At 40.0% G+C, this 26,854-nt stretch overlaps 1 protein-coding gene across 1 annotated transcript; it reads right to left on the minus strand.

Moving 5' to 3' along the window:
- Positions 1-1,483: 1,483 nt before the first annotated feature.
- Positions 1,484-25,328, minus strand: Nme8 (NME/NM23 family member 8). The gene is made up of 15 exons (XM_048337115.1): positions 25,293-25,328; positions 25,160-25,217; positions 24,888-24,994; positions 20,304-20,375; positions 18,535-18,651; positions 17,813-17,879; positions 16,881-16,954; positions 15,333-15,425; positions 14,138-14,334; positions 12,365-12,540; positions 9,995-10,139; positions 8,266-8,373; positions 5,428-5,579; positions 3,389-3,533; positions 1,484-1,712 (listed from the first exon to the last, which is right to left on the minus strand). The coding sequence occupies exons 1-15, from the start codon at positions 25,326-25,328 to the stop codon at positions 1,484-1,486; spliced, it is 1,776 nt and encodes a 591-aa protein (XP_048193072.1).
- Positions 25,329-26,854: the final 1,526 nt, after the last annotated feature.

A 26,854-nucleotide genomic window follows, 5' to 3' on the forward strand; every position in this document is an offset into this window, starting at 1 on the left:
CATAAAATATATGGATATATTAAATGGAAATATACAGAAAATGCATATTATATAATATATACTAATAGACTTGTATACTATACATAATAAATGTATGTATATAGACATATATATATATTCTTCTGTGGCTTATATCTAATGAAATGCTTTCAAGTTTCATCCATGTTGATATATGAAGCATATTTTGTTCCTTTTATTACTGAGTGATACTTCATTTTATGCATATGTCATGTTTGTTTATTCTGCTGATGGATGCTAGGTTGGTTTCTAACTTTTGGCTATTCTGAATAACTTCTCTATGAATATTTATGCATTAAGAAATGCTTGAGTCCTGTTCTCAGTTTCCTTGGGTACATATCTAGCAGTGGAATTGCTGGGTCAAATGGTAGTTATGTAATTGAAATTTTGTGCACTGTTAACCTATTTTTTATGGCCACTGTACCAACTTATATTTCTACCAGACATTTTTGAAGGACTGCCACTTATCCCCAGCAACAAGTATTATTTTCTTCATTGTAAAAATGAGAGCTATGCTAATTATTATAGACCTTTAACTCATATCTCTTTTGACTTCCATTTGTGGTGATTAATGGTGTTGGGAATCTTTTCCTAGGTGCCTGGGTATCTGTGTGTCTTTCTCTGGGAAATGTCATTCCTGTCTTTATGCTAATATTTTTTGGTATATTTTAGTGCACAAATCTATGTCCTTCATTAAATTTAAATTTATTCATATATATTTTGTTCTTTCTGATGATATGGTAAATGATTTTCCACAATTCCTTCTTTTCATTGATGCTCTATGGGATCATTAAATGACTTTTGTGTGTTTGTTTTGTGTCCTGCACATTTGTCTAATTATCTCATGAGGGGTGTGTGTGTGTGTGTGTGTGTGTGTGTGTGTGTGTGTGTGTGTGTGTGTGATTTTTTTTATTTTCTAAAAATAATATATCATCTGCTAATAGAGCTTATTTCCTGTCCATTTAGATTCTCTTTTCTTTTCTTTTCCTCCTCTTCCTCTCCCTCCTCCTCCTCCTCTCCTCTTTCTCCTCCTGTTTGCTCAAATGCTCTCTTAAAATTTCTCATAGTATGTTAAATAGAGAGAAAAGTGGTAGAATCCTATATTGTTCCTGCCGGGAAAAGCTCTCAGACTTTCACCTTTGCAAATGATGTTAACTACAGAAAACGACCCAGACATCTTACCAGCAGTGCTTTAGAACCCAGAAGAAGCCTTGTTCACAGCGGGCCTTACCTCTGTAGCCCCAGCACAGCTGCCTTGGCCTGGCTATGGCTATGTACCAGCAGAATGCCCTGTGGCTGGTATTGCAAGTACTGGCTTCCTGGTGACCACCAGGCTGTTGTAGAATGTGGGAATGTTTCTGATCTTTCTAGAACAGGCTTTCCAAGGCTCATCTCTTCCAAGAAAGAAAATAAGAGAGTAACTAAAGAGCTGCTCATGTCACATTACATACTGTGGTTAGCTACTCTATGCAATCTCAGGACTATCTGTTTCAAATATTTTATCTATGGACATTGTTGCATCTAAATCATTTGATGATCCATGGACAGCATTCCTCAAAATATTGATTCCATATTTAGCCCGGAGGGAATCTGGGGACAGTAGCTTTGCTTCTTCTGGATTTACTGGACCCATAATTTGTCTCCAATCTGAAACAGCATTCCACTTGGTCAGAACCATGATCCAAGATGGGCCCCTGAAAATGACAATGAGTCGTGGTCATTAAAAACAGCAGGTACAGATTGTATGCAAGGTGATATGCAAAATGCCTCTGCTCCATCTGGGGAACTCTGCTTCATTCTTTGCCTGATCAGTGTCATTGTGTGGGGGTTTGTTCATTTCCCCCTCTTCCCTCAGGTTTTTGTGCTGGATGAATGCTGGAGTTTAATTTCAGGGACTATTTGTCCATGGAGCGTTACTTTTGCTCTTTTGAAACTGCAGAAGCTTGATCATGGTCTCAGGATTTGTGGCTTTATGGTGACCTTTCAGCTTCTGGCCCCCCTGGGGGTGTTGTTGGCACTACCAGAAAGGCATCTTCATCAACCCCCTCCCCCGCAAGGTAATGACAACCAGTCACTGGCCAGGGTGAGGGGACTGAAGCCTGGCTATCTCAGCCTCACAGAATAGTGGGGCCATTGTCAGGCTCTCACTGAAGCCCGACTTCATGCTCTTCTTCAGACAGTGCCCATCATCGTTTGCCTCAACTCCGCTTCCCAGGGATTGGACCCACCATAAACATGAACGTGACGACAGCTTCTGAGCCATCATGCTGTGGCCACGCACAGCCTTCAGGGTTCTGCCCATTACTTGGGTAGAAATACTACTTCCATACCAGTGAACTTTGTTTTGAACTCTAAAAATATTGCATTTGCTGTTTTGTTTCATCAGTGTGTGAGTACTATGTCCAAAACTTCCAACTTCCAATTTCATAGATAGTCACATAACTCTTATGTAAATGGAGCCAGACATAGACTTCCTGGGGGGTTGTGAATCCAACCAAGGACTAGCTTTGTGCCTGTGGATGAATTCTCACTCTGTGCCTTTGTTCCTTCATAGTCAAAGTGGAAATTCGAATCTATTTCATATAGTTTTTGTGAAGCCAAATGAGAAAAAGTGTAAATAAGTAGATGGCAAACAGCATGGGATTAAGTTAACATGTCATCAAGCTAGCTTTCTGATGCAATGCCTGTAGAAGATGTGATTGCCTGGAGCTCAGCCAAAATGTGGAAGAAGGAAGCCCTAAAACAACTATTTGGTATTATCATATTTGTGTAACTACACACATCTATTATGTTTACATTCAGAGTAAGACAAGGTTTCTATACATGTCAAAGAAAAAGAGACATGAGGGAAGATGGCTAGAATTTACTGAGTCCTTTTTATATAGTATGCACTGTTCCAAGCACTCTCTGCTGTGACTTAGCACTTAGAACAACCTGTAGGAGAGGCTATTCTTCTTCCTAGTTTATAGAACAAGGAGCTCAAGCATTGACTCTGTAATGGCAATGCAGGCATTTAAACCCAGATAGCTCTACCTGGGTAGAAAAAAGGACAAGAAGAAAGGACAAGAGAGAGCAGAGTGAAGGAAGAGGCTAAAGGGAAAGATGAGAGGGGAGGAGAGAGAGAATCCGGGAGGGACAGAGGGAGCATGGGAGGGAAGGAGGAAGGAAAGGACAGAGGAACAAAACAGAAAAAGAAGGAAAGGATGATAAAGACAGAAAGGAAGTAGGGAAAATAAACCTCAGATGCTAATAGAATGTCTTCTCATGAATGAGATCAGATGGAAAGTTTTCAACTATTTTCCATATTTCTCAGTTTCCAAAGTGAATATTCACTAGTTTTACATTAGACAAGTACATATAAAAAACTTACTCAGCAAATATTGCCACCACGTCCTTATAAAAGTCTTTTCCTGTGATTGTGAAATAAATTTTGTCTGTGTCCTCTTTACTTAGGATCAGCTCTTTCATCATAGTCAGATCAAATCCCGAATCCTTAATGATTTTCAAGATCTCCTCTAGGAACACAAAGATTCAGTCATCTTCCAGATCTTTCTGCTTATTTTTCAGATTCAAGTCAATCAAAATAATGGGCAAATAATATTTACTTGTATAGTATAGCTTATGGCAAACTCAGTTGGACTTTACAATCACCAAATTGATACTTAGAGCTATAGGATGTTAATAAAGTGGGCTATCAAAGAGTAGACAATGAAGATCTTCTAGTACACTAAAAATGAAGCCACATTTTCACTTCTGTGTTCCAAATGCCCAAGAATTTCTTAAAAGATTTGTACTGGAGAGTCAGGGTGAAGATTCAAGGCCCTGCTGAGGGAAAGCAGATCTTATCAAAACATTTCCAGCAGGTTAGACTATGAAGACTACATTCTGGAGACAAAGGTAAATGAACTGGGACTGAGACCCTTCTAGTAAAAAGGAAAGAAGAGTGGGAAAGGAGGTGATGGGAAGGGAGGGAGAGAGGGAAGTGAGAGAGGGAAGGAGGGAGGGAGAAAAAGAGGGGGAAGTTTGATAAGACAAAAAAAATGTTAACACTGAACTCTAACATGAATGAAACAATTGGAACCTAAAAACACCATGAATCAAAATTTCAAACTCAAAAGTATAGCACTAAGTAGATGTACAGTAAAAGTTGACTCTACTCAAAGAAGAAATTAAAACAAAAGCAAATCATCTAAGCTCAATAAAAAGGTGTCTCATGGATGTTACAACTTAAAACACCATATAACAATGGAGAACAAGAATGAAATTAACAGCAATAAGGAAAGGGAATAAAGAGAAATCCTAATGTAGAAAGCAATAGCTATAAAGCTCAGGTAAATATAAGCATATATATTTTTCTGTGTGTGTATGTGAATGTATTTATCATTTAATTTTACCTATTTAAATTTTTACTTCATTGTGTCAAAAAGAATAGCATATATTGAAATATAAATTATTTTAGTACAGAGAATCTCTTACTTTTTCTGAAGTACTTATAGGAGAAAAGCAAAACAATGGATCAGAACTGACATTTAAAGTTATAAGCCTGTTATGGAAACGACTGTTATATCATTGTTGTAATTACTTTCAACATGCCATGTGAAACCGTAGCTTCTATTGTTGATGATCCTCTTGTATCCCCTTCCTGTGGTTGTACCCGCACTATCACTGCATCTTATCTGAGTACATTGGAAACTGCATATACTGGTATTAGAACTAGGGAAGTGAAAGGGAAGATCAAAATTGAGAGACAAAGGATAAAAAGACAAACGACTACAAAAGCAATACTTGCAAAACCATTTGGTGTAAACCAACTGAACAACTCATGGGGGGAGAGGGAAAAGGGGAGAGGAGAGGGGGGAGTAAGGGGGGAGGTAACAAACAGTACAAGAAATGTACCCAAGGCCTAACATATGAACTGTAACCTCTCTGTACATCACTTTGACAATAAATAAGAAAAAAATAAAGTTATAAGCCAAGAAATCCATACTGGAATAAAAAGAAAACAGCAATCTAGACACTGAAAGGATTACTATGTTCCTGAAAGCAAAAAAGAAGAAGGATCAGTTCTCACTTAGTAATTGCTAACTATTTAGAAATACTTTAGTAAAGCTACGAAACTCGGGAGATTGCAAAAATTTACCCACATCTTATGGAATTGAACTCATACGAAGCTCATGCTTTACTATTATGCTACAATCCAATATCAATTTTTGTTACAAGAGAGAGAAAAAAGAGAGGAGAGGCAGGAAGAGGGAGACAGAGATAGAACACAAGTAAATACTCAATGCAAATATACCAACATAAACTATCAGATCTAAATGATATATATTTTTCCAATTATTATTTTTGAAAAGTTACACTGAATTTTGGAGGATAGTGTAGGATTTGCTTTTACTGTAATGTGTTTACCTCTTTGTTCACGTGATACGTGAGGCTTAATGACTGCTAGTGTGCTCGTGAGAGGAAAGAAATGCTCTATTTCTTCTTCAGCAGTCTCGATGGAATTGCTTCCATATAACTGATTGATGGGCAATTCTTCTGTTGCAAACTGTGCACACAAACTTTAAAAAAGAAATCAATTTTTAAAAACCTATTATCACACAACAGGGTAACCCATTTGGGGTGGCCGCACATCTACTTATATCTTTGGATGTGCTTTTCTTCAGCATGTCCTGTTGTCTTTCTAGTTTCAGAGGCTCATTACATGCTCCCCTTTGCTTTATTTCACTTGCCCTCACTACTCAGCCATGGGCTGTTTCTACACTTTTAATGTGGACATGACTTCCTTCACACATCCCTGGGAGCTAGAGGTTCCTCTCTGGATGATGCCATAACCATCACAGTTCCTTTACAGTGAAGACTTCTCCAATATCCCCTCCATTGGGCATTGATTGTGATGATGCCTGGGGAAGGAGAGTATAGGAGTGGGAGGTAGGGGTGAGGGCTGAGGGGGAGGAGCAGCTGTATTTCTCTTTAGGCAAGAGACCATATTTTAAGTCAATCAGTGCAGAGTGAATATCTAGCTAAGTGCCAGAGAAAGAAGGCTCACATCTGCAATCCTAGCTGTTAAGGAGATTGGATCTGAGGATCTCAGTTTGAAGCCAGCCCAAGCATGGAAGTCTGTGAGGCTCTTATCTCCAGCTAGCCACCAAAAAACCAGAGGTGGAACTGTAGCTCAAGCAGTAGCGCATTAATTAGCCTTGAGCAAAAAAACCTAATAGAAAGTGCCTCGGCTATGAGTTGAAGGCCCAGACTGGCAGGAAAGAAAGGAAGGAAGGGAGGGAAAGGGAAGGACCGAGGGAGAGAGAAGGAATGGAAAGAAGGTAAGAAGGAATGAAGGAAGGAAGTTAGTTTTTTTTTCTAAAGTAAGCTGTTAGCACTGGGTAAGATTAAGTAAATGAAAAGGAGAAAGCAGATAAAAATAATTGTGAAGAACTTGTGGAAATTTTACTGCAATAGTGGGTTGGAGAGGAAGCGATCTCTGAGTGCCCTTGGCTAAAGCAGATGAACTTGCCCTGGGAAGCAACTCAACTCTTGGAACTAGATGCCTCAGTAGGCGTTGTACTGATAATAATTCTACTCTCTGGCACTTACACATTTTATTAAAAAATTTTGACTGTATTCTCCACCCCCCTCACCATCATTCATCTACTCCTCTCCCCTAACCCCTCATCCCCTTGCAAGTACCCATTTTCTGGTGCTGATTTTGTTGGGCTTTGATTTAGTCTTCTAAAGAATTACACTATTTTATCTCTCCATAGTCTAAGATACTTCAATTAATTCATTTGTAACCACTTACATACCATACAATGTGTTTACTTATAGATTTATAGGTACATTCTATCTACCACAAATGAGGGAAAACATACATCTCATTAAAAAAAAAAGTTCTATGGCACTCTGCTCATACATTTGAAGAACATCAACCCATGTTATCCTTTACAAGAGTTGTCTGGCACAGGAACAAAGAAGAAAGTGAATAGGGGTGAATAGGAGATAAATTGTTCCATGGAGAACAAGTGTAATTCAAGCATATCCTACTAACCAAAAGAAAGCGCTGCAGGTTTTAACGTAAGTGGTGCTGTGAATGCACTATTATTCATTGTGTTGATATGAAGATCAAGTTTGCTGTGGCTTGTGAAGGATCTTCATTCTTGTATTCTGCAAGAAGGGCCTTGTCCCCCACCTTGAATTGAGTCCTATTTTGAAGTCGGCATAAAATAGTTCAAGCAAACTGCAACTTTGCATGCTTCCTTTAGTGACATGTCAAGTATGGAGAGGTTAGAAAAAATTCCCATCCTTCAGATGTTGCAGAGCCCAAAAGTTAAGATAAATATATTGAGAGACTATGCTCTCTATACCACATACTATGCCTCCTATGAAATTCATGTCAAACTTTAGTTGACTTCTAAGATTAATCACTAAATCAACTCAGTAAATGTTATCATAGAATTCTAGAGTACATCTTCAGCTAGTCAGAATCTCAAACCTTTTATGATAAACTACAAGACCGGCAGCTGTGATTGAGGAAGAGTTGGGCCTTGATCTGACAGATAGGAATATAAAACTTGGTGGACCCATCACACGACAGATAACATGTATCTTACCATGGTCCTTCTTCCCATAATGCCCTGGATTCCCACTCAAACACATCTTCTATTCATAATGCCTTGGGTTACTGCTCAACCAGTAAAAAGAGTGGGGCTGGTACACACATAGCCACCACACCATCAGCACAAAATACACTGGTGGTGATATGGGAGCCCCTGGTAATAATGGCCCTCTGAGGGAACTCCATTGGGCTCTAAGCTCTAGGATTCCTCTTTACAGAGTCTATATTCTACTTCTGCTTTCATCTAAAGTTGCTCTGTCTGCTTAAACATTCCTACCTTTAAGTCTTTAAATGGCAGAAGAACAAACCGGAACCCCTAGATGTCATCACAATCAAAGAGCCTTTCTCAAAAGCACTTCTCCTAAATAGTGAGGAGGATGAATATTTTTCACAAGAGGAGGCCCGCTGGCTGGGCCTTCACTTTCTAGTATTCAGACAGACATTAAGCATCTTGCAACCTTTCTCTGCTAAACCATGGGCATTTCAAGCTACTGTCATAAGCATTTTACTTAGAAAAAGCAGGTTTCCCAAGAAGCTCCTTTGTAGTACAGATATGTTTCCTGTGCCTCACACCTACACACAAATTAAAAGTTCATCCCAGAACTAAAGCTAGGAACCCATGGTGTGGATCCTACCTCTCTAGCACATATTCACTGACTGTATCAAGAGATTTTGGTCCCAGTAGCTGTTTCCAGTATTCCAATCCATTTTCTCTCAATAAAACAAGGGCAAGAGAAGGACCACTGTTAGAAAAGGAAAACAAAAAGTTAACAAAAGTAAAACTCAATAGCTAATGACATATAGATAACACAAAGTCATATTGTTAAAGTGACTACAATCATTAAAAAAAATCCATGAGGGGGTCTGCAATTAATTTGCATCACTATCCTTTCAAGAATGTGTAAAAGGGGCTGGGGATATAGCCTAGTGGCAAGAGTGCCTGCCTCGGATACACGAGGCCCTAGGTTCGATTCCCCAGCACCACATATACAGAAAACGGCCAGAAGCGGCGCTGTGGCTCAAGTGGCAGAGTGCTAGCCTTGAGCGGGAAGAAGCCAGGGACAGTGCTCAGGCCCTGAGTCCAAGGCCCAGGACTGGCCAAAAAAAAAAAAAAAAAAGAATGTGTAAAAGGTTGGGAGCAGAGAAGGAATGGCTCAAAGTGTAGTCCCTATGTTCCCACTGCTTTATGTGCCCTTACTGGATTTCTTCCTCAGCTCCCATTTTAGTTACTTCTCCAGAACCTGAACAATTTCTAGATCCCATCTGTGTCCCAGGACTAACTAGGGAACTAGAAGAAAGCCAAACTGAATACTAAAAGTCAAGTCAGGCCAACCAAAGAGTAGTCAGTTCTCTGCTTGGACTTGGTGATGTCTTACATATACTCTGTATTTCTGGTGTTCATTTCAACTAGACAATTACAACATTTCCTGAGACTTCTGCATTACTTCAGTGATATTCCAGGAAGACTAAAGAAGACATGCTATATGCAAAGACTCAGGAGGAAGGCAGAACTGACAAAGAAGCAGACTTTAAGAACCAACTTCAGAGCCAGGCAACAATGGCTCATGCCTGTAATTCTAGCTACTCAAGATGCTGAGATCTGAGGATCAGGGTTTGAAAAGTCCCTGTGAGACATTTATCTCCACTCAAAAACCAGAAATGGCAGAAGTGGCTCTGTGGCTCAAAGTGGTAGAGCACTACCCTTGACCAAAAAAAGCTAAGGGACAGGCCCTGAGCTCAAGCCCCACAACTGACGATAAAAAAGAACCTACTTCACAGTCTGCTAACTTGAATAAAAATTAGATTTGGGCTAGGTGATGGTGTTTCATGTCTGTCCTAGCTGCTCCATAGGCTGAGATCTGAGGTTCCCAGTAAGAAATCAGCCTTGGTAGTAAAGACCATGATACTCTTATCTCCAATGAGCCACCAAAAATGCTGGAAGTAGAGCTGTGGCTCAAGTAGTAGAACAGTAGCCTTGAGCACAAAAGCTCAAGAACATTACCTAGGATCTGATTTCAAGCCCTGCACCAGCAAAAAGAAAAAAAAAAACAGTAGGTTTCAATGTGTTAAAAAAATAACAAAAATCAGCCAGGCACTGGTGGCCCATGCCTGTAATCCTAGCTACTTAGGGGGCTGAGAACTGAGGATCGTAGTTCAAGCCTTCCCATGCAGGAAAGTCTATGAGACTCTTTTCTCCAATTAACCACCAGAAAACCAGAAATGACACTGTGGCTCAAAGATGTAAAGTTGTAGCCTTGAGTAAAAGAGCTCAGGAACAGGGCTCAGGCCCTGAGTTCAAGCCCCAGACCAACAGAAACAAACAACCAAAAATCATAGAGCCTTCAAACCTGAATCCCATTTTACCTGGTCATATATGGTATAAGTTTTTCATAGTAGTCTTCACTTTCATATTCTTTGCACAGTGTTTTTGCTTCTTCTTCTGATAAGACTAGTTGTCTTTGCATCAATATTTTAAATCCTTCCTTCTTAATTATACTCAACACATCATCTACATAAAAACAGTTACCACATAGTTTCAGGTTACTGGCTATATAGACTATACATAGGCATCAAAAGGACATCAAGTAAGTTTAATTTTCATATGAAATTTGCAAAAATAGTTTTCTAGGTTTTCAGGTTAATGACAGTTCTACAGATATCAAATTGTAATGTAGCTTCCAATTTTTCATGACATAGAAATCATGTACCCACAGATACAGATGTATCTCAGGAAATGTTTTATTTTGAGGTACAGGCACATTGTGTATATGTGGGGGGGGATGGGGAGACAGTGTGCATGTGCTTATGCATGCACATGTGGATAGAAACCTACATATTTATCCAATTAAGGTACCAAAGCCTTTATAAATTATTTTAGTATTCAACAACCCTCATATTATTTGAGGAGAAACAAGTAGGCTGTATATTCAAAATTATTTCTCAGTCTCCTCTCTGTCCACTTTCTACTATGGAAGCCTAGAAAATAGCACACTTGAGCCAGGTGCTGGTGGCTCACACCTATGATCCTAGCTACTTTGGAGACTGAGATCTGAGGATCTCAGTTCAAAGCAGCCCAGGCGGGAAAGTCAGGGAGACTTTCATCTCCAATTAACCACCAGAAAAACTGGAAGTGGTGATGTGGCTCAAAGTGGTAGAGTGCTAGCCTTGAGCAAAAGAGTTCAGGGATAGCACCCAGCCCCTGAGTTCAAGATCCATGATTGACAAAAAAAAAAAAAGTAAAAATGAAAGGGAAGGGGTCTGTATGTCCTTATGGATAGTAGACCAATGTGATCCAGACAAGGTCAAGGTCAATAACATGTAAACAATCTGTTGGGATGCTTCTGAGAGAGACATCCAGGTGAACCTTCTGCTCTATACTACCTTCTGCCTGTGAATATGAAGGACAAGATGGTAGGGACTGTGAAGGTCACCTTACATCAAAGAAGGATGGATATTCACTCAGAGCCCAGACAGCATTCTGCCTGATTGACACTTCCTTTCTCATCATCTAATTCACAGGGTGCACGCTCAGGAATGAGCAATCTATCCATTCTGCCAGTAAGTCTAGTTTCATTAGCAACATGCAATTTACCTTCCTTGAATATTTCTCCTAAGTGTTGATTGCATGACACAGCTCCCCATCCCTTAACCAAGAATTTCTCATTCCCCAAATCTAAGTAGATCCAAGGTTACAAAAGCCTCATCTGTATAGCCATAGAACTCCTCAACACAGTTTGACAGGTCAGAGAATTTCACAGATAAATATCAACTGTGTTTCTGAATACCAGGGAAAACTGAAAAAAATTCCTCATATTTGCTTAAGGCATTCTCCCTGCTACATGAATGTGGATGAGGGTAAAAATAAGTAGCATTAAGTGCAGCTCAGTGGTGGGGCATTTGCCTAGCAGCTAGGAGGCATGGGGTTGCATTTCCAGCATTGACAATGAACAAACAACAAGGAGAAACCCAAAAACCAGTTTTTAAAGGGACAAACACTTTAATCTTGTGGAATTTACAAATTCATAAATAGTCAAATACCTTGTATAATTTACACTAATAATTACAGTTGCCCTAATTACAGCTTCTGACCTCTGTATATAATCATTCTGTAATGGTAAGGAAGAAATGTAACAAATTCACGAGTTAGAAAATGCTTGGTAAATCTATGTGACATATTTTTGCCTATAATGTCTTTTTGTTATAACTGATAAATTAGTAACTTGATATCAAAATTAGATCCTGTAAGCCTGATAGCCCCTTCTGCCATAGCTTTAGCATGCTCCCTTCCTAAGCAACAATAGGACCATGTAATAAGGGCGGCAAACATGTAGCCCCCCCACCCCCACTTCCCAGAGACGACATTCCTTTAGTACATTTTATGGCCATTTAAGACAACAAGATCCCCTTACAAGTGACCTCCAGGGTCAGGGAAGCGTCAGGACCCCCTTGACAGCAGCCATCAATCATAGCCCGACATGGTGAAGCCCCTGGTCTGCACGTCCACACCGAGGTCCCTCCAAAACCTCCTAGGTTATATAGGTCACCCCAGACAATAAATGATACATACATCTTATCTTCTCATTTCTCCTGGTGAGAAGTGGCCTTGCCAGCCCCCTTTGCTAGCAATAAACCTTTCCATTGTCCTTCTATATCTGATGTCTGCGTGGTTTCTGGCAATGGCTAATATATTTTAACAAATCCCCAAAGTATGTAATTTTATGGTTAATTTCCTACCTTTTCTATATTGGAGAAGATCAGGCCGCAGTAATGCCAATGTTCTTTGTAACTTGATGTTTTGCATTGCTTTAAAATTGGGGAAGAAGGTGTCCAAGAACTTAGTGACATTACTTGGAGTATCCTCAACCTCACAAAACTGAGATATACGCTGTCGTTCCAGATATTCTTGCAGACTGTTGAAATCCAAACACAGAACTTGAGGAAGGTGGTCATAATTTAAAGCTTCATATCCATGGCAATACAGTAACTGATTATGGTCAGAAATTGCATGGAGTTTAGTGTTTAGATGAATAAAAGGCCGCATCACAAAATGGTAAATAATATCAAATGCAAGAACAGAATGTTGAATCCACCTTCCTGTGGTTCACTGCACAAATGAACTACCTCACACCATCTGTGCCAGAGTCATGAGAGGGTAAGCAAAGCTAAAGATAAAATGTTATGTTTTAAAGAACCTTTTCCTTTTTTCTGTGAGGAGATTTCAGATACTTTTTTATTCCTTTCTATGTTGTCTTCAAAGCAAAGATTATTTAGAAGTATCATATTTTCAAATGGCCATTTAGAATATAAAGTTTTATTGGATTACTAGCAGCAAAAATATACCTGAATTCAAAATATTTTGTTAAGTTTTCTTTATAAACTGAGAACATTTTTTTGAGATAAATAAGGTTGTTACATATTTACTTTGCATATTTTACAGATGACCTGTTAAACATGGAATATGAACTTTTCTGTTATTGGTCTACTAACAGATATTTTCATTGAATTATACTACGTTTTCTAAGAATTTTTTTCTAATGAACTTGGCTGTGAGGTTAGTTGAGTCATTGCGTGCGTGTGTGCGTGTGTGTGTGTGTGTGTGTGTGTGTGTGTGTGTTGATCCTGGGGGCTTGAATTTAGGGCCTGAGCTCTGTCTCTGAGCTTTTTTTTCCTCAAGGCTAGTACTCTATTACCTGAGCTCCACTTCTGGCTTGTTGGTGGTTAATTGTAGTTAAGAATCTCATATAGACTTTCCTACCCTCATGATTTCGATCTGAGACCCTCAGATCTCAGCCTCCTGAGTAGTTAGGATTATAAGAATGGGCCATCAGTACCTCTGCATGGTGTCAGTTTTGATCACTGCTGGTGAAACACCACACCAGTAATATACCCCCTACTCTTCTTTGAGGCAAATGTATCATAACCCCTCCAGTTTGGGTTGGATCATTATCCTCTTAACCTATACTCATCTATGGATGAGTATATCCATGAGTATATCTATGAGTATAGACTCATAGATGCATGCTACCAAAGCAAGCTTTTTTTTTGAGATGGGGGCATACTAACAATTTTTTTTCAGCCTGGCTCTGAGCTGTGATCCTCCCAATTTCTGCCTCCCATGTAGCTGGGATTGCAAGCATGAGGCACGTGTGCAACCTCTTGTAATGTTTTTCAGGTATAAAGGATGTGGAAGGAGGATGTAAGGAGGTAGATAGGAGGCTCGGTTGGGAGGGATAATGCACAGTTCCAACCTATGCCTTAAGACCAAAGCCATGAGACTGAATGGCTGTGTCTCATGTTCAGAAGGGCAAGCAGAAAAATCTCTTCCTTTCTAATGTTCTTGTAGGCAACCACAGCTTTTCTGAATCCACAACTTTAGATGGAACTGGAAGAAACACTTGGGATGTCAACAGGGATATTTGTGCTTAGGTTGTGAGATGTGTATAGGCCTTGCACTTCATTACCTCCTTCCACATTGTAAATGATACAGGAATTCCTGGTTGTAGCTACCTGTCTCGTTTCTTCTTTATCATTCTAGATGTGGGCTGAGATTCACTCTCATTCTGAGAATCAGATGATTCTTTAGCCTCCATCATAGTTTGAGATGAAATCTCCCCAAAGGAATCCTGATCTTCTGTTCCCATAGAAATAACTAGCATATAGCTGAGGCCAGTGGTCATAAGGGACAAAAACTCTTCAAAGTCAGGCTGCAAAATAAAAGAACGAACTGCTCACATCAGGCTATAAGTGAACTGCAATTTCAGCTACAGTGACAGACGTGTGAGATCTCTGTCTGCCTATAACTGGGCCAAGGGGTGTTATCCTTATTCACTGTCCTGATTTACACAGAGCTTGGGGGTCACAGCTCGAAGGCACTGGGCCTCCAAGCAGGCTATCATTTCTTTTCCTCACATTAGGAGGTATACCTCTGCAAGGAATGTTAGCAAACAACTTTCTGAGCTCCAGCCAGCATCTATGAATATCTAGAAGCGAAATGTACTTCAAAGCCCAGTTCAGTGCTCAGTTCAGATGTTTTGTCAGTCACAGAAAGTTGACAAAGGTAATACTTTGGGCTGGAGACTGTCACCTGTTTTTTCTCAGTTCACAGCTGGTGCTCTGCAATGGGTCCAAGTGTTTGTCTGCTACATGTGGAAGCTGGAGTCAGAAAGTATAGCTTGAGGAAGCTAGCCAGTTCTATCTGTAAATTGCTGTCCAGTAGGACTTTCTGTTGTGAGAAACATCTCCCAAGGCTCTGCAACCCCATCCTCACAGGTGGCTACTGAACACTTGGAATGTCACCAGAGTGGTGGAGAGTCTGAATATTTAACATTATTGGATGTCAGCTTTCATAAACCAACCTGGGAGCAAAGACTTCAGTAAAGAATGGGTTGAAGCATTCCTGGGGCATTGAGCAGAGAGCCAGGGCACAAAAGGATACGAAATGACTGACTCTTCACTTGGCAGATCACAAGAGATCACCAAAACACAGTCCCAAACATTCTGTTTTGTCTGTGTGTCCCTATTTCTAATGGAGATCTCCCCAGAGCTGCCATCTTCTCAACACTACAATATGGACAGGTTCTGGAGCACCCGAGACTTGTTTGCCTGGCCGTACTCCTTTGCTTTGCTGTCCTATAGATTGCAGGCTCCTAAGAATCCCTGGGTATATTTCCATACACAGTAGCTCATTTCAAAGTCCTCTCACCTCCTCTGCCATTTGACCAAAGAAAGTCTTTACTTCTTCTTCAGTGAATATCTTTTTCTCCTCTGCTTCTATGTCATATCCTGCATTGGCAATCTTCAATTATAGAGTCAAGGTGGATATAGATGTGATGTGAGATCGCATGGAACATAAGCAAAGTATGATTATGGACAGGCATTAATAAGTCACCCAGGTTTACATGCACATCATGAAAAGATCCCATCAAATCCATGGGGAACCTAGGCATAATGGTACACACCTATAATCCAGGCTATTTGGGAGGCAGAGGTAGGAGTACTGTTGTGTATATATTCATCATTCTTAGAATAATTCCTTTGAATAGAATTTCATCCAATTTGACATCATGACAATCAGTTGCTGTGAAATTATTAACTTTTGTAGGAGTCATGTTGTCTTGCTCTTTCCTAATGGTGTGCATATGTGCACATGTGTATGTGTGTGTGTTTGTGTGTGTGTTTGCACTGCCATTTGCACATCCTGGACCAAGTCTTTGGGTGAAAATCTTAATCTCCTATATTCTTTCTGTTGAAGAATTTGCCAAGGTTTTGGGAAGAACTAGGTTGCAGCAAGGTTGAAGGGCAGTTTCTCCAGTCCAGACTGAGGTTGAAGATGAGAACACTCAACTCACATGCTCAAGACACTGGGCCTGATCTCCAGCACTGAGAAAGAGGAAAAGGAACTAGAGTAGCAGTTCCACAACTGAAAGACAAAGCAGCCATGGAAATAATAATAGCAGACCCCCAGTAAAAGCAATTACTACCACAATTCCAATAAGAGTAGATGAAAAAGGAAGTAAGATAATATTCCATGAACTAAGAAGATATTAGTTGTTATGAATAGAAATGAAATTAATTAGAAAATAATACTAAAGAATAATACTAAGCAAAGGAAGGAAAATAGGAGAAGGGGGGATAAGTAGGTATAAAGCAGGGTGAGAAAAAGGTAATAGAGATGCTCCAGCTAAAGCTAAAATAAGAAAGTAATCTGATATCCAATAACAAAACCAAGATAAAGAATTTTAAAAGGATGAAAGATGATAAATAAGAAGTGAAAACACAAGGCTCTCAGTTCAATTGCCAGTACTGCCAAGAAAATAGGAAGGAAGGAAGGAAGGAAGGAAGGAAGGAAGGAAGGAAGGAAGGAAGGAAGGAAGGGGCAGGCAGGCAAAAGATAATCATTTGTAGTCACATACATATAGGTACAGGAAGTAAAACAAGTTGATATGAGCTTATAATAAGAACACATTTCTAATTATTAAACAGAAAGAACATATGTTACAATCCAATGTACAGAATAAAATTTTTAGAACTTAAATAGGATGATGGTTGAGCAGAGTTATTTAATAAGAGTGGATAGAGAGGTCAGTAGGTTGGGGATTTGTAACAACACAGAATGCTCAGAGCCTTTAGAGGTACCTAGTGTATCACTGCATTTGTTTTATTTTTTCTAAACAATAAACTTGACTCCCAAATACAGTAGTTATTGTTATTTCTCAACTAACTTAAACTATTGTAAGTAAATGTGACTTACTTTTGTCTTAATTTGTAGACCTTTTCTGCTATTCACAGCATCAGGTTTGATCACAGCAATATTATACTTTTCCCCTAGGGCAAAAAAAAAATAGAATTTCACTGTCTTGGCTTAAAATCATGATAATTAGAGGTGTGGCATTTAGAAATGTCCATTTTCTAATGTCTGGTAATATTTGATCACTGACAGCTTTGGGTCTTCTATGGTATTTCTGCTCCCAATACTTCTACTTAAAAACAAAGCATACTTCTTATATATACCAGAGGGGAAGCAGTCACCAAATTTTTAAGAAGGAAGTAAAGTAGTATATAGATCAGTGTGTGTGATTTGGACACAATTCACATGTATTCCAAGTGACATTCACAGTTCATGTAGATCAGAATGACCAGGGGGAGAAACTTCAACCACATACTCGACAAGATTCAACAAAGTTACCATCTGTGAATTCATCTCCATCCTTAAGACACACTTCATGCCAGTTAGCTCTCTGAGTGTGGTGATTTGTCTCTGATGTCTTTGAGAATGAACACACATCCACAGACACACAAACAGAGACACAAGAATAGGCAAAGAGAATCAAGTGAGGGCATAACATTGTGAACTGTCATAAGAGGGGAAATGAATTTCCTATGGATTTGGAAGTGAATGATGGATGAACTGGAAATCTACTGCTCAGGTTAGTTCTAAGAGTCATTAGTTCATAGTTTTTCATAACCTTGGAAAACTCTAGAACCAGAGACCACAGTTATAAGAGGAGGGGAACAAAAAAGTATGACTTTTCAGAGCTGTGACATGCAAGGAATTAAATGATTTATCTGAGTAGTCACTTACAAGGTCACCATAAGGGGTGACCAGCTTTTTGTTGCTACAAGTCATGTAGTAATGAACATCACTCTACAGGAAACCCTAGCCATTGGTATAAAGATACTTACCAATACTGTCATAGTTTAATCCCTCACTATCCTCTTCTAATGTGTCTGACAGTGGAATTTCATTGTACTGTGAAAGAGAAATGCAAATAAAATCTAAATGTGCACGAATATATTAATGAACGATACTGAGAAATTTTGTTTCTAGTAAATAGTCATAGCTCAAAAAATACTAGGCAAAGTAGAAAAGTGTCTTTGATCTATGAAGCCAAAGTATTTCTGGGAAGTAGATATTATTGAAATACCCACTAAGTAATCAAGGGGTGTGCTTTGAATGTATGTTCCCAAAGGACTGTGTAAAATCAAGGTTTTTGCCCAGCCCTGGTGCTACAAAGAGGCCATGATCTTTGGGGAGGTGAAACCAGTTGGGAGGAAGTTAGGTCATTAGGTTGGGAGGGGAGGAGGAGAGGGGCATGCAGAGGGAAGGAGGCTGGAACAGTGATCTCCTCTTCCCCACTCTTTTGTACTTCCTAGTGCACATGAGGTGATGAACTTAGAAGACATTCGCCACTGTATTCTGCTCACCACAGGCCTGAAGCAACATGGCCAACAGCCCGTGGACTGAAACATCTGAAGACAGAACCCCAAATACACCTTTCCTCCAGGTATTTTCTCACAGAGATAAAGAGCTGACTAACAGGAGTAGGAAATATGCTTCAGGAAAGCAACATCCATGCAATTAAGAAAAAAATTAAAAGAGGCGACTATAGATAGCATTGCATTACCTGAGGGCGAACCATTTCACCATCCAATATTTTCCTCTCTTCGTTGATCAAGCTAATGACTTTTCTATTAACGAGTGGTGCATTTGCACCCTGTACTTTTGCAACGATTTTGCCATTCTATAGGAGAGGGAGAGTATGAAAGACTTTGTTTTCAGAATAAATCAAGAATGAACACTTAACCTGGACCATTCACCCTCCTTGTTCCTTACTTTCCACACATCCTTTTTGGCTACTGAAATCAGGATATTAAAGTAAGATGATAATGGTGTGAAAGTCTGTAAACTCAAGACCTTGTTTTTTATTTTAAATATGTCTGTCTTCCTTCAAGTGAAGGTGTGGTGGCATCCCCTGGCACTGTGAGGAGAGTTGTCACCCTACAGGAGAAGTTGTGTGTAATTCCTTATTCATCCCACTTTCAACCTGAGGCCAGTCACCACTGAACTATTTCAGAAGCACAAAATGATAAACAATTGAAAAATGGTCATTTTCTTTATCACACTATCAATGTCAATTTCGGGGGAGTAAGCAGACATAAATAAGATATTGAGTGAGTTGAGGGATTATGGGATGGAAAAAAATAGAATATAAACGTTGAAACTCCTGTAGCAATTTAGTTGTGAGGTTGTAGAAAATGGGGGCACCTGTACACAGCATATTATCATGATATGCAGAAGGAATGGTCATTTTTAAAACTGAAGATCTAATCATATCCAAAAGTCAATGTGAAGGATCCAGTTAAGAAATAATTAAGTGAAACTGAAATTTCTAAATTCTATTTCTCAGGGAAACGACTCTTTCACAAATTGCTGTGAAAGAAAAATGTTAAAAACCTCTTCCTGCTGAAACTTCCTAGAATGAATTTTTTGTCTACTAAGAACCATGACCAATAACAAGGAGCCATTGTGGGGTATTCAAATAAACAATGAACTGTTTGGATACAAGGAAGATAGCACATGTGCTGTAGGTAGGGCAAGGGGAGGGGGTCCAGATGAATGGAGAGAGGAAAGATGGAAAAATGCAGTTCCAATATTAGAGGTATATTGGTGAAAATGGACATAGGTAACTGTAGGGGACAGGTAGGGTTGGGGGAGATAGGGGAGAATGATGAAAGGGGTGACATTGATCAAGGTGCATTGTATCCATAAATTGACCATATACAACTACTTAAAGATGTTTTTTTTTAAAAGAGAGAACATAGTCCTTATTACATTTCTCTTAATACTGAAAGTTGTATTTTCATCTCAGAATATGGCAGAAACTACAGGAAAGTATAAAGAAGAAAAATGATGACAATTCTTTCTCCCAAATATCTAAAATTTCTGGAGCATCTTGAATATACTTGTGGTATCACTTCTGTGTATTTGTAAATACCTAGAGAAAACTGATGTGTTACAAAATAGTGATCACACAGATACTTTCTTATATAGGTATACATGAATGTTTATTACCAATTCTCTCCTGCAAGGCATCTGAGAAATGTCCATAAATATTAATCATACAGATCTCTAGTGAGTTCTTTAAGTGTAAACATAAGCACAATCTTATTTTTCCTTTCTCTTATCATTTCAGGATATGAGAGTCTATGTTCTGCTATCCATTATATTTTCCCATAGCTCAAATTACAAAATAGATTCTTAGAAAACCAGAGATAAGGAAAACAATATTCAGTTGCCATCGTCAGCAAATAGTTCCACAGTACATTCACAATGCCTTCTGCTATTTTACTACAATCCACAATTGACTGGTAACATAAAACAGTGAAGACTTACCAGACTAAAGAGAAAGAGAGGCTCACATTTATCTCTGAATGACTGCAGAGTCACAATGCTGTCCGCTTCTGCCTGCAGGAATTAACATGTCAATCATATGTACAATATGATTAAAAAAAAAGCTATCTTCAAGTACCTTGTTACACTAAGTCAAACAACACAGAGATAGAGGCAATATTCACATTTATGATGTTATTTTCATAATAAGGATCTAATAGCATGTACTGGAAACTCAAGTCTTCCCTTCATTTCTCTTACCTTCCATTACTTACACTGTCCACACCTCTTATGGTACCCAGCCTCCAGCCACACTCACCTATTTTTCTGTTTCTCATTGCCTGGCTCTGCTAGCCCAAGTTTCTTCCTCCCAGAAGCCTATCATTCCTCCTAGGGTAAATGTTCATTTGCTACACACTGCACCTGTCCACGGCTCCCAGGACACTTGCTGTTTCTTTCCATGCAGTGCTAGGGGCATGTCAGCCTGTCTTGTCTGGTGTGTTAGCAGGAGAGCACAGGGTGCAGATGGAGTGTGTTCCACTCCCACCCGCATGTCTTGGTCCTTCCTGGACCTCAGACTCAGCATAAATACCAATGGAGCTCACAAATGCTTCTTGAAAGAATTAGTACCCCAATCTTGAAGCTTTAGATTTTTTTAGTGTTTGGAATTTTCTTAAAATATTTGGACAGCCGGGTGCCAGTGGATCACGCTTGTAATCCTACTCAGGAGGCTGAGTGATCATGGTTTGAAGCCAGCCTGGGCAGAAAAGTCCATGAGACTCATATCTGCAGATAATCACAGAAAAGCCAGAAGTGGCACTGTGGCTAAAGGGGCAGGATGCTAGCCATAAGCCAAAGGAGCTCAAGGCCAGCACCCAGGCCCAGAGTTCAAGCCCCAGGCAGTGGAAAAAAATCTGATGGACTACTTTGATGACAAATAACCACTTATTAAATAGCAGTGCATTCATTTCCATTAACAGCATTGCTGGTGCAGACAGGAGAGCAGGTTAAGGTGCTATGTAAGCATGGGTATAGTTCCAGCTGCTATAACAAACACTCATAGAAACACACATTTCTTTCTCACAGTTTCAGAGGTGGTCAGCGTAAAGGCATGGACAGCTTCTCAGTCAACACCTTCCTGGGTAGGCCCTTGCTTGGTAGAAATATCAAAACTTCCCCTTTGTTTGCTTTTCGTTTTAGTTTTTTGGGGCCAATCTGTAACTTAAAGTCAGGGCCTGAGTGCTCAAATCTAGCACTCTATCACTTGTGTCACAGCACTACTTCTGGGTTTTCCATGGCTAGAGATAAAGGTCTCAGGGACCTTGCTGCCAGGGGTGGCTTTGAACCTCGATTCTCAGATATCAGCTTGCTAAGTAGCTAGGAATACAGGCTTAGGCACTGGTGCCTGGCTAAGCTCCATATTTTATAAGGTATGTAGCTCTTTTCTGATTACCTTCTAGAGGCTCCAGACACCATGTCAGTGAGGATCAGGGTTTTGACCTGTGAAAGTGCAGTTCAACTCTGTCACCTAAGCTCACCATTTCCAAGCAGGGTTTCTCAAGGTTCTGCAGCCCAGGATGGTGAAGGAAAGCCACGCCAGGCTCCCCCATGCCCTGGTCAGCAAGAGGGGTGTGTGCAATCCTTTCTAAGCTAAGCTCTAGAAAATATTCTTTCAAACTAGATTTCCTCATGCTTTCAAAGGAAAAGGAAGAGTGAAAGTAACTAGTCTACAATATCAAAGTGCAAGAGGTAAACACTGCATTGACAAGTGGTGTGAACATTGTCATCATCATGTTTGTACTATAACAAATGAAGCAATAGGGGTTGAATAATGTAGTAAGTGTGATAAGCAATAGATATTTATTTTTTGCACATAGGGTTCATGCTTTTCAATGTTTATATACCCAGTTAATATATTTATGTTGATATATACAGATCATATACACAAGGAGCCTTCCCAATTCATGGGGTCTGGATCCACATATTCAGCCCAATGAAGAGTAGAAAATACTACAGAAAAGTTTACTCCTGTTCTGAACATGTACAGTTTTCTTTGCCATTATTCTTCTAAAAATGCAATGTACCAACTGCTCCCATTGCATCGTTAGGCATTACCAGGAATGTAAAGATGACTCAAATACACAGGCTATTTGAAAACCTTACCCCATTTTGCACTATGAAATGCAGGCTTCAATCCACCCATGACTGCAAGGGACCACTGTAGCTGTTTAATGCTATTCTTTCCAAACATAGAATCTCAGAAAATTTTATGATGATTGTTTTCATCTCAGAGTGGTTTTTATTAGATAATCAACAGTGCAATCAATCTCCTTTTCAGAAAAGATCCCAATTCTTTGACTAACTGCAGAAAAATTAAGACCCAGCAGAGGGCGCTTGCTCGACTGTTGCGCATATTAGGCATCTAGGGGTTTGAAGGGAATTGGTTGGTTGTGAACACACTATCGTTGAAATGTAAACATAACAGAAGACAAACTATTCAGGAAACTGCAAATGTTGTGAGAGTCAACACGTAGTCAGGACTTTGCATAGGACATGTTTACAGATAGCTACAGTGCTAACACTTCCCCACTGAGTGTGCTGTACATACAAACAGAACTAATTCCCATGGAGCTAGCTGAGCAGTGCGACCTGGTCCAGCCTGAGTCAGAGAGAAGCAGGGTTCAAAGACCTGTGTGATCTCATAGCATCTCCATCAGAGGTGCTGGACTGGGCAAACCAGAGCCCAGCAAGCTGTAGCATTTGAGAGAAAGGAATTAAGAGGCAAGGAATGGCATTTGATGCTGTGCTTGCAAAGACCCAGCCACTAAACCCCTGCTGGAACAAATCAAGACACATGTGCATTGCACACAGTTTCATCAGATTAATAATATTAACTGATTTTAGTTAAAGAAGCATACAGCAAACTCTTATTTCTGAAGGTACTTCACTAAGGATAAACAACTTTACTGTGAGTAGCCAACTCTTAAACAGAAAAATAATAAAAGGGAGTTTCTAGGCATCATTAAAACTTGTGATCTTATTTATAACTTTTTATAAATTATATTTAATCAATTGTATAAAGGTGTTTCAATTCAACATGACAATCTGAGCACCCAGAATCTTGTCAGTGTCACTCTTTCATTAGTCTCCCCATTTCTTATGCCGTGATCTATCCCCTCGTTACTTAGCTCCATTTTTACATATGCACATTGAATACTATTCACTCACTCTTCATCTACTTGTTTGCTGCCACCCCCTTGACTTCACCCCATCCCTCAACAGTGCATGCTCCAACTTCCTGGTTTTCATTTTGTTAAGCTCTAAGTTAGTTGCTGAAAGGAGTTACTCCATGAAATCCTCCCCTGAATAGCCCCTACTTCAGTTGCCATGTATATATACATGTATATATGTGTATATGTATATATATGTATATGACCCTGTATGGGTTCACATATTTATTTATAATTTAGATATAACTTCCACACATGAGATGAAACATGTGTCCTTTATGTCTCTGAGCCTGACTTACTTCACTTAAAAGATTTTTTTCCAGGTCCAACACAACTTTAAATTAAGAAAACTAAAGAAGTTGCCTGTAGGAAGGGATGCAGAGTCAAAGACAAGTTGAGGTCAATGAGCAAACTCATTTCAAGACCTGCAGTGGATGAGGCTGTGGAGGGCACCACCCAGGAGAGCTTCCAGTGGTTGATAGTCCTTACACATTAAGGCCTTTAGAGGTAATGAGTGGGGGCAGAGAAGTCACTTATCTGCTTCCGGCTTAGCTGATGTAATTATACTTCTGTCTAATCAAAATATGTGAAATGTATGTATATATATCACATATGGTGAGTGTATATACATATACCACATATATATTTCAAAATTGTGTATATATACCACATACATATATATTTCAAAATTCTCTAATAGCTACATTTACAAAAAAGAAATAGATGAAAATAAGAATACATTTACCTTAACCTGATATGTCCAAATTATTATCACCTAAACATGTAGTCAGTGTAAAAATTATGAATGGCATCTATCACATTCTCTTCCTCATATTAATTCTTTAAATTTAGTGTGTATTTTCGACTTAGAATATATCTTAGTGACCTTTAATCATTTGTAATCAATTAGTACTGGATTTCTAATAAAATGGATCATCAAAAAGTAGATTTACTTCAAGAAAAATGGGTAGAACTGAAGATTGTGTTAAATGAAAGCTTAGACAAATGTCACATGATTTCACTAATGTACAAAAGATAGACCTAAAAAATAATATGAAGAATATGCCATGATGTTTAAGGGAAGTGGAGTCGAGCAGGTGGGAAAAGGAGAAAGGAGAGGGCAGAGTGTAAAATAGTGAATGTTGTACAAGTATGTTATATACACATATATAATGCACATGTACATGAATATATAGATAGATAGATAAATAGATGGATAGATAGATAGATATTTAAAGGTATACTGTTGATTCCAAGACCTCATATGTGGTAAAGCAGTCAAGTATTTAATGCTGCCTTTGGAAGAACAGACATGTTGTTTCAATGAAGAATTAGAGGGTAGGTACAAAACCCTCACCACGACAAAATGCAGGATTTCATCTTCGTTCAGCTCATTTTTCAGTTTCCTGAATAAAGGCTGCATAGCTTTGCAAGGGCCACACCAGGCTTGGTAAACGTCAATCACTGCAAGATTTAAGAAAGGACAGCCAAAGAATACCTGTACCACCATAGCCCCGGGTTGGATCAGGAGCCAGACACAGACTGGAGAGGGGAGGAGCTGGATCCTGCAGGGTTCCATGAGCATCCTAGGACAGATGCCAGGTGGCCAGACCCCAGGAGCCCCACTACCTGTTAAACCTTTGTTCTGCAGCATGTCATCCCATTGGCTCTGACTGTTGATGATCGCCTGCAAAAACCAATGCATTGTCAAAGATGCTCCTGTACCTCTGTGCCAGATAAATCCTTCATCTGTAAAGCTCACCTGGAGCTGGATTTCAGTTCGCTTTTTGCCTGCCATTGATCTACTGTCATGGGAAAGAGGAAGAAAGCTGCAAGACATAAGGAGGAAATTTAAACAGTATCCCCATTACCCACTTCATGGCAAAATGCTTCCAACTGCCCTTCTCCTTCTCCCCACAGTCCCAAAGCCAAGGAAAACAAGGTTGTTGTTGGGTTGGTTTTTAAAGTCTGGTATGTTTTTCTGCTGTGACATTTTTATTCACACACAGATTAACTACAAACATGCACCTTGGCCCCTCTCTATATCTGCCCATGCCAAGGATATTTATTTTTAGAGCACAATCAGAAATAATGTTTTTAAATTCTCTGTCTTAAAGAAAATGGATCATCAGAAAGTAGATTGACTACAGAAAAACGGAGGGAACTGGAGATCATGGAGTGAGAGCCACAGGTGCGCCATCCATGGGGCAGAAGGGGCCCAGCCTGTAGCTGACACTGGGATGGAACAAAGGACTGGCCACAGACCAGCCTACATCCGCCCCAAATCGCGGAATACCCGAGCCTGGAGGAGGCCGAGGTCTTTAAGGGGCTCTGTTCTGAGTTCTGGGGCAGTTGGATGAGGCGCGGGTACCCAGGGAGCTGGGCAGGGCCGAGGTGGATGATGGCCAGGCTCCCGCGGCAGGCGCTTTCTTCCCCGGCTGGACCAGGGGACCAGGGGTGGCATATAGGTCACCAACGTTACCCGCTCGCGAGCTCTGGCCTGCAGGGGTTGTGCCCTGTCTCGAGATTCCCAGCCCAACAAGTGGGTAAACCTGGGCCGTGACTTCTTTAGTCCCGGACACCCTTTGCCTCTTCTACACGCAAGACTTGAAGGCACAGCCTTAACACTGCTCCCTCCCGCGGCTGCCTGCTCTTAACCCTGACAAACAGGGCCCGCATTTCAAGGCAGACTCCCTCCACTCCCTTCTTGGCTTTCAGGCCTTTCTGAGTCATGCTTTACTAGGTTATAAAAATAAAATAAAAGTACACTCCTTAAAGTGGAGCAGAAGGTGCTCTGGGTTCCAGCTCAAGCCTGGCCTTACTACAGACCCACCCTAGTGTCCTTCTTTCTCCTCCCTTCCCCCTGGCTTCCACTTCCTTGTACTCCTCCTCTTACTCCCTATGCACTTCCTTGGATTGCTAGACCTACCCCCCTCTACCCCTCTGGGTGCCTGTCCTGGGGCTTGAACTCTGGGCCTGAGCACTGTCCCTGAGCTTTTTGCTCAAGGCTCTACCACCAGGAGCCACAGCAACTTCCTATTTTCTGGAGATTAATTGGAAATAAGAGTCTCCTGGACTTTACTGCCCCACCTGGCTTTGAACCATGTACTCAGATCTCAGCCTCCTGAGTAGTTAGGATTACAGGTGTGAGCTCTCCTTTTTGTAATTAGTTTGAATTTTAGGCTTCTAATATATTGTACATCTGGCACACAGAGTTCCTGCACATCCTTGGCTCAGCTTCCCTTAAAGTTTCCTAACCCTAACTGCATGGGTAATGATGGAAAATACAGTACTTAGCGATCCTGTAGACCTTACACAAACCTA

Source organism: Perognathus longimembris, chromosome 2 (genome assembly GCF_023159225.1).
Source record: "Perognathus longimembris pacificus isolate PPM17 chromosome 2, ASM2315922v1, whole genome shotgun sequence".
Taxonomy (NCBI): domain Eukaryota; kingdom Metazoa; phylum Chordata; class Mammalia; order Rodentia; family Heteromyidae; genus Perognathus; species Perognathus longimembris.

What these genes read in the sequence shown, in the direction of transcription:
- Nme8 (XM_048337115.1), bottom strand. Translation starts at nt 25,328, where the DNA reads ATGGCAGGCAAAAAGCGAACTGAAATCCAGCTCCAG. An exon ending in ATAAAGAAGAAACGAGACAG is followed by an intron (nt 12,541 to 14,137) that starts GTAGCTACAACC and finishes GGATTTCAACAG; the next exon opens with TCTGCAAGAATATCTGGAAC. An exon ending in AGTGAATATGTGCTAGAGAG is followed by an intron (nt 5,580 to 8,265) that starts GTAGGATCCACA and finishes TCTTTTTTAAAG; the next exon opens with TTTGTGTGCACAGTTTGCAA.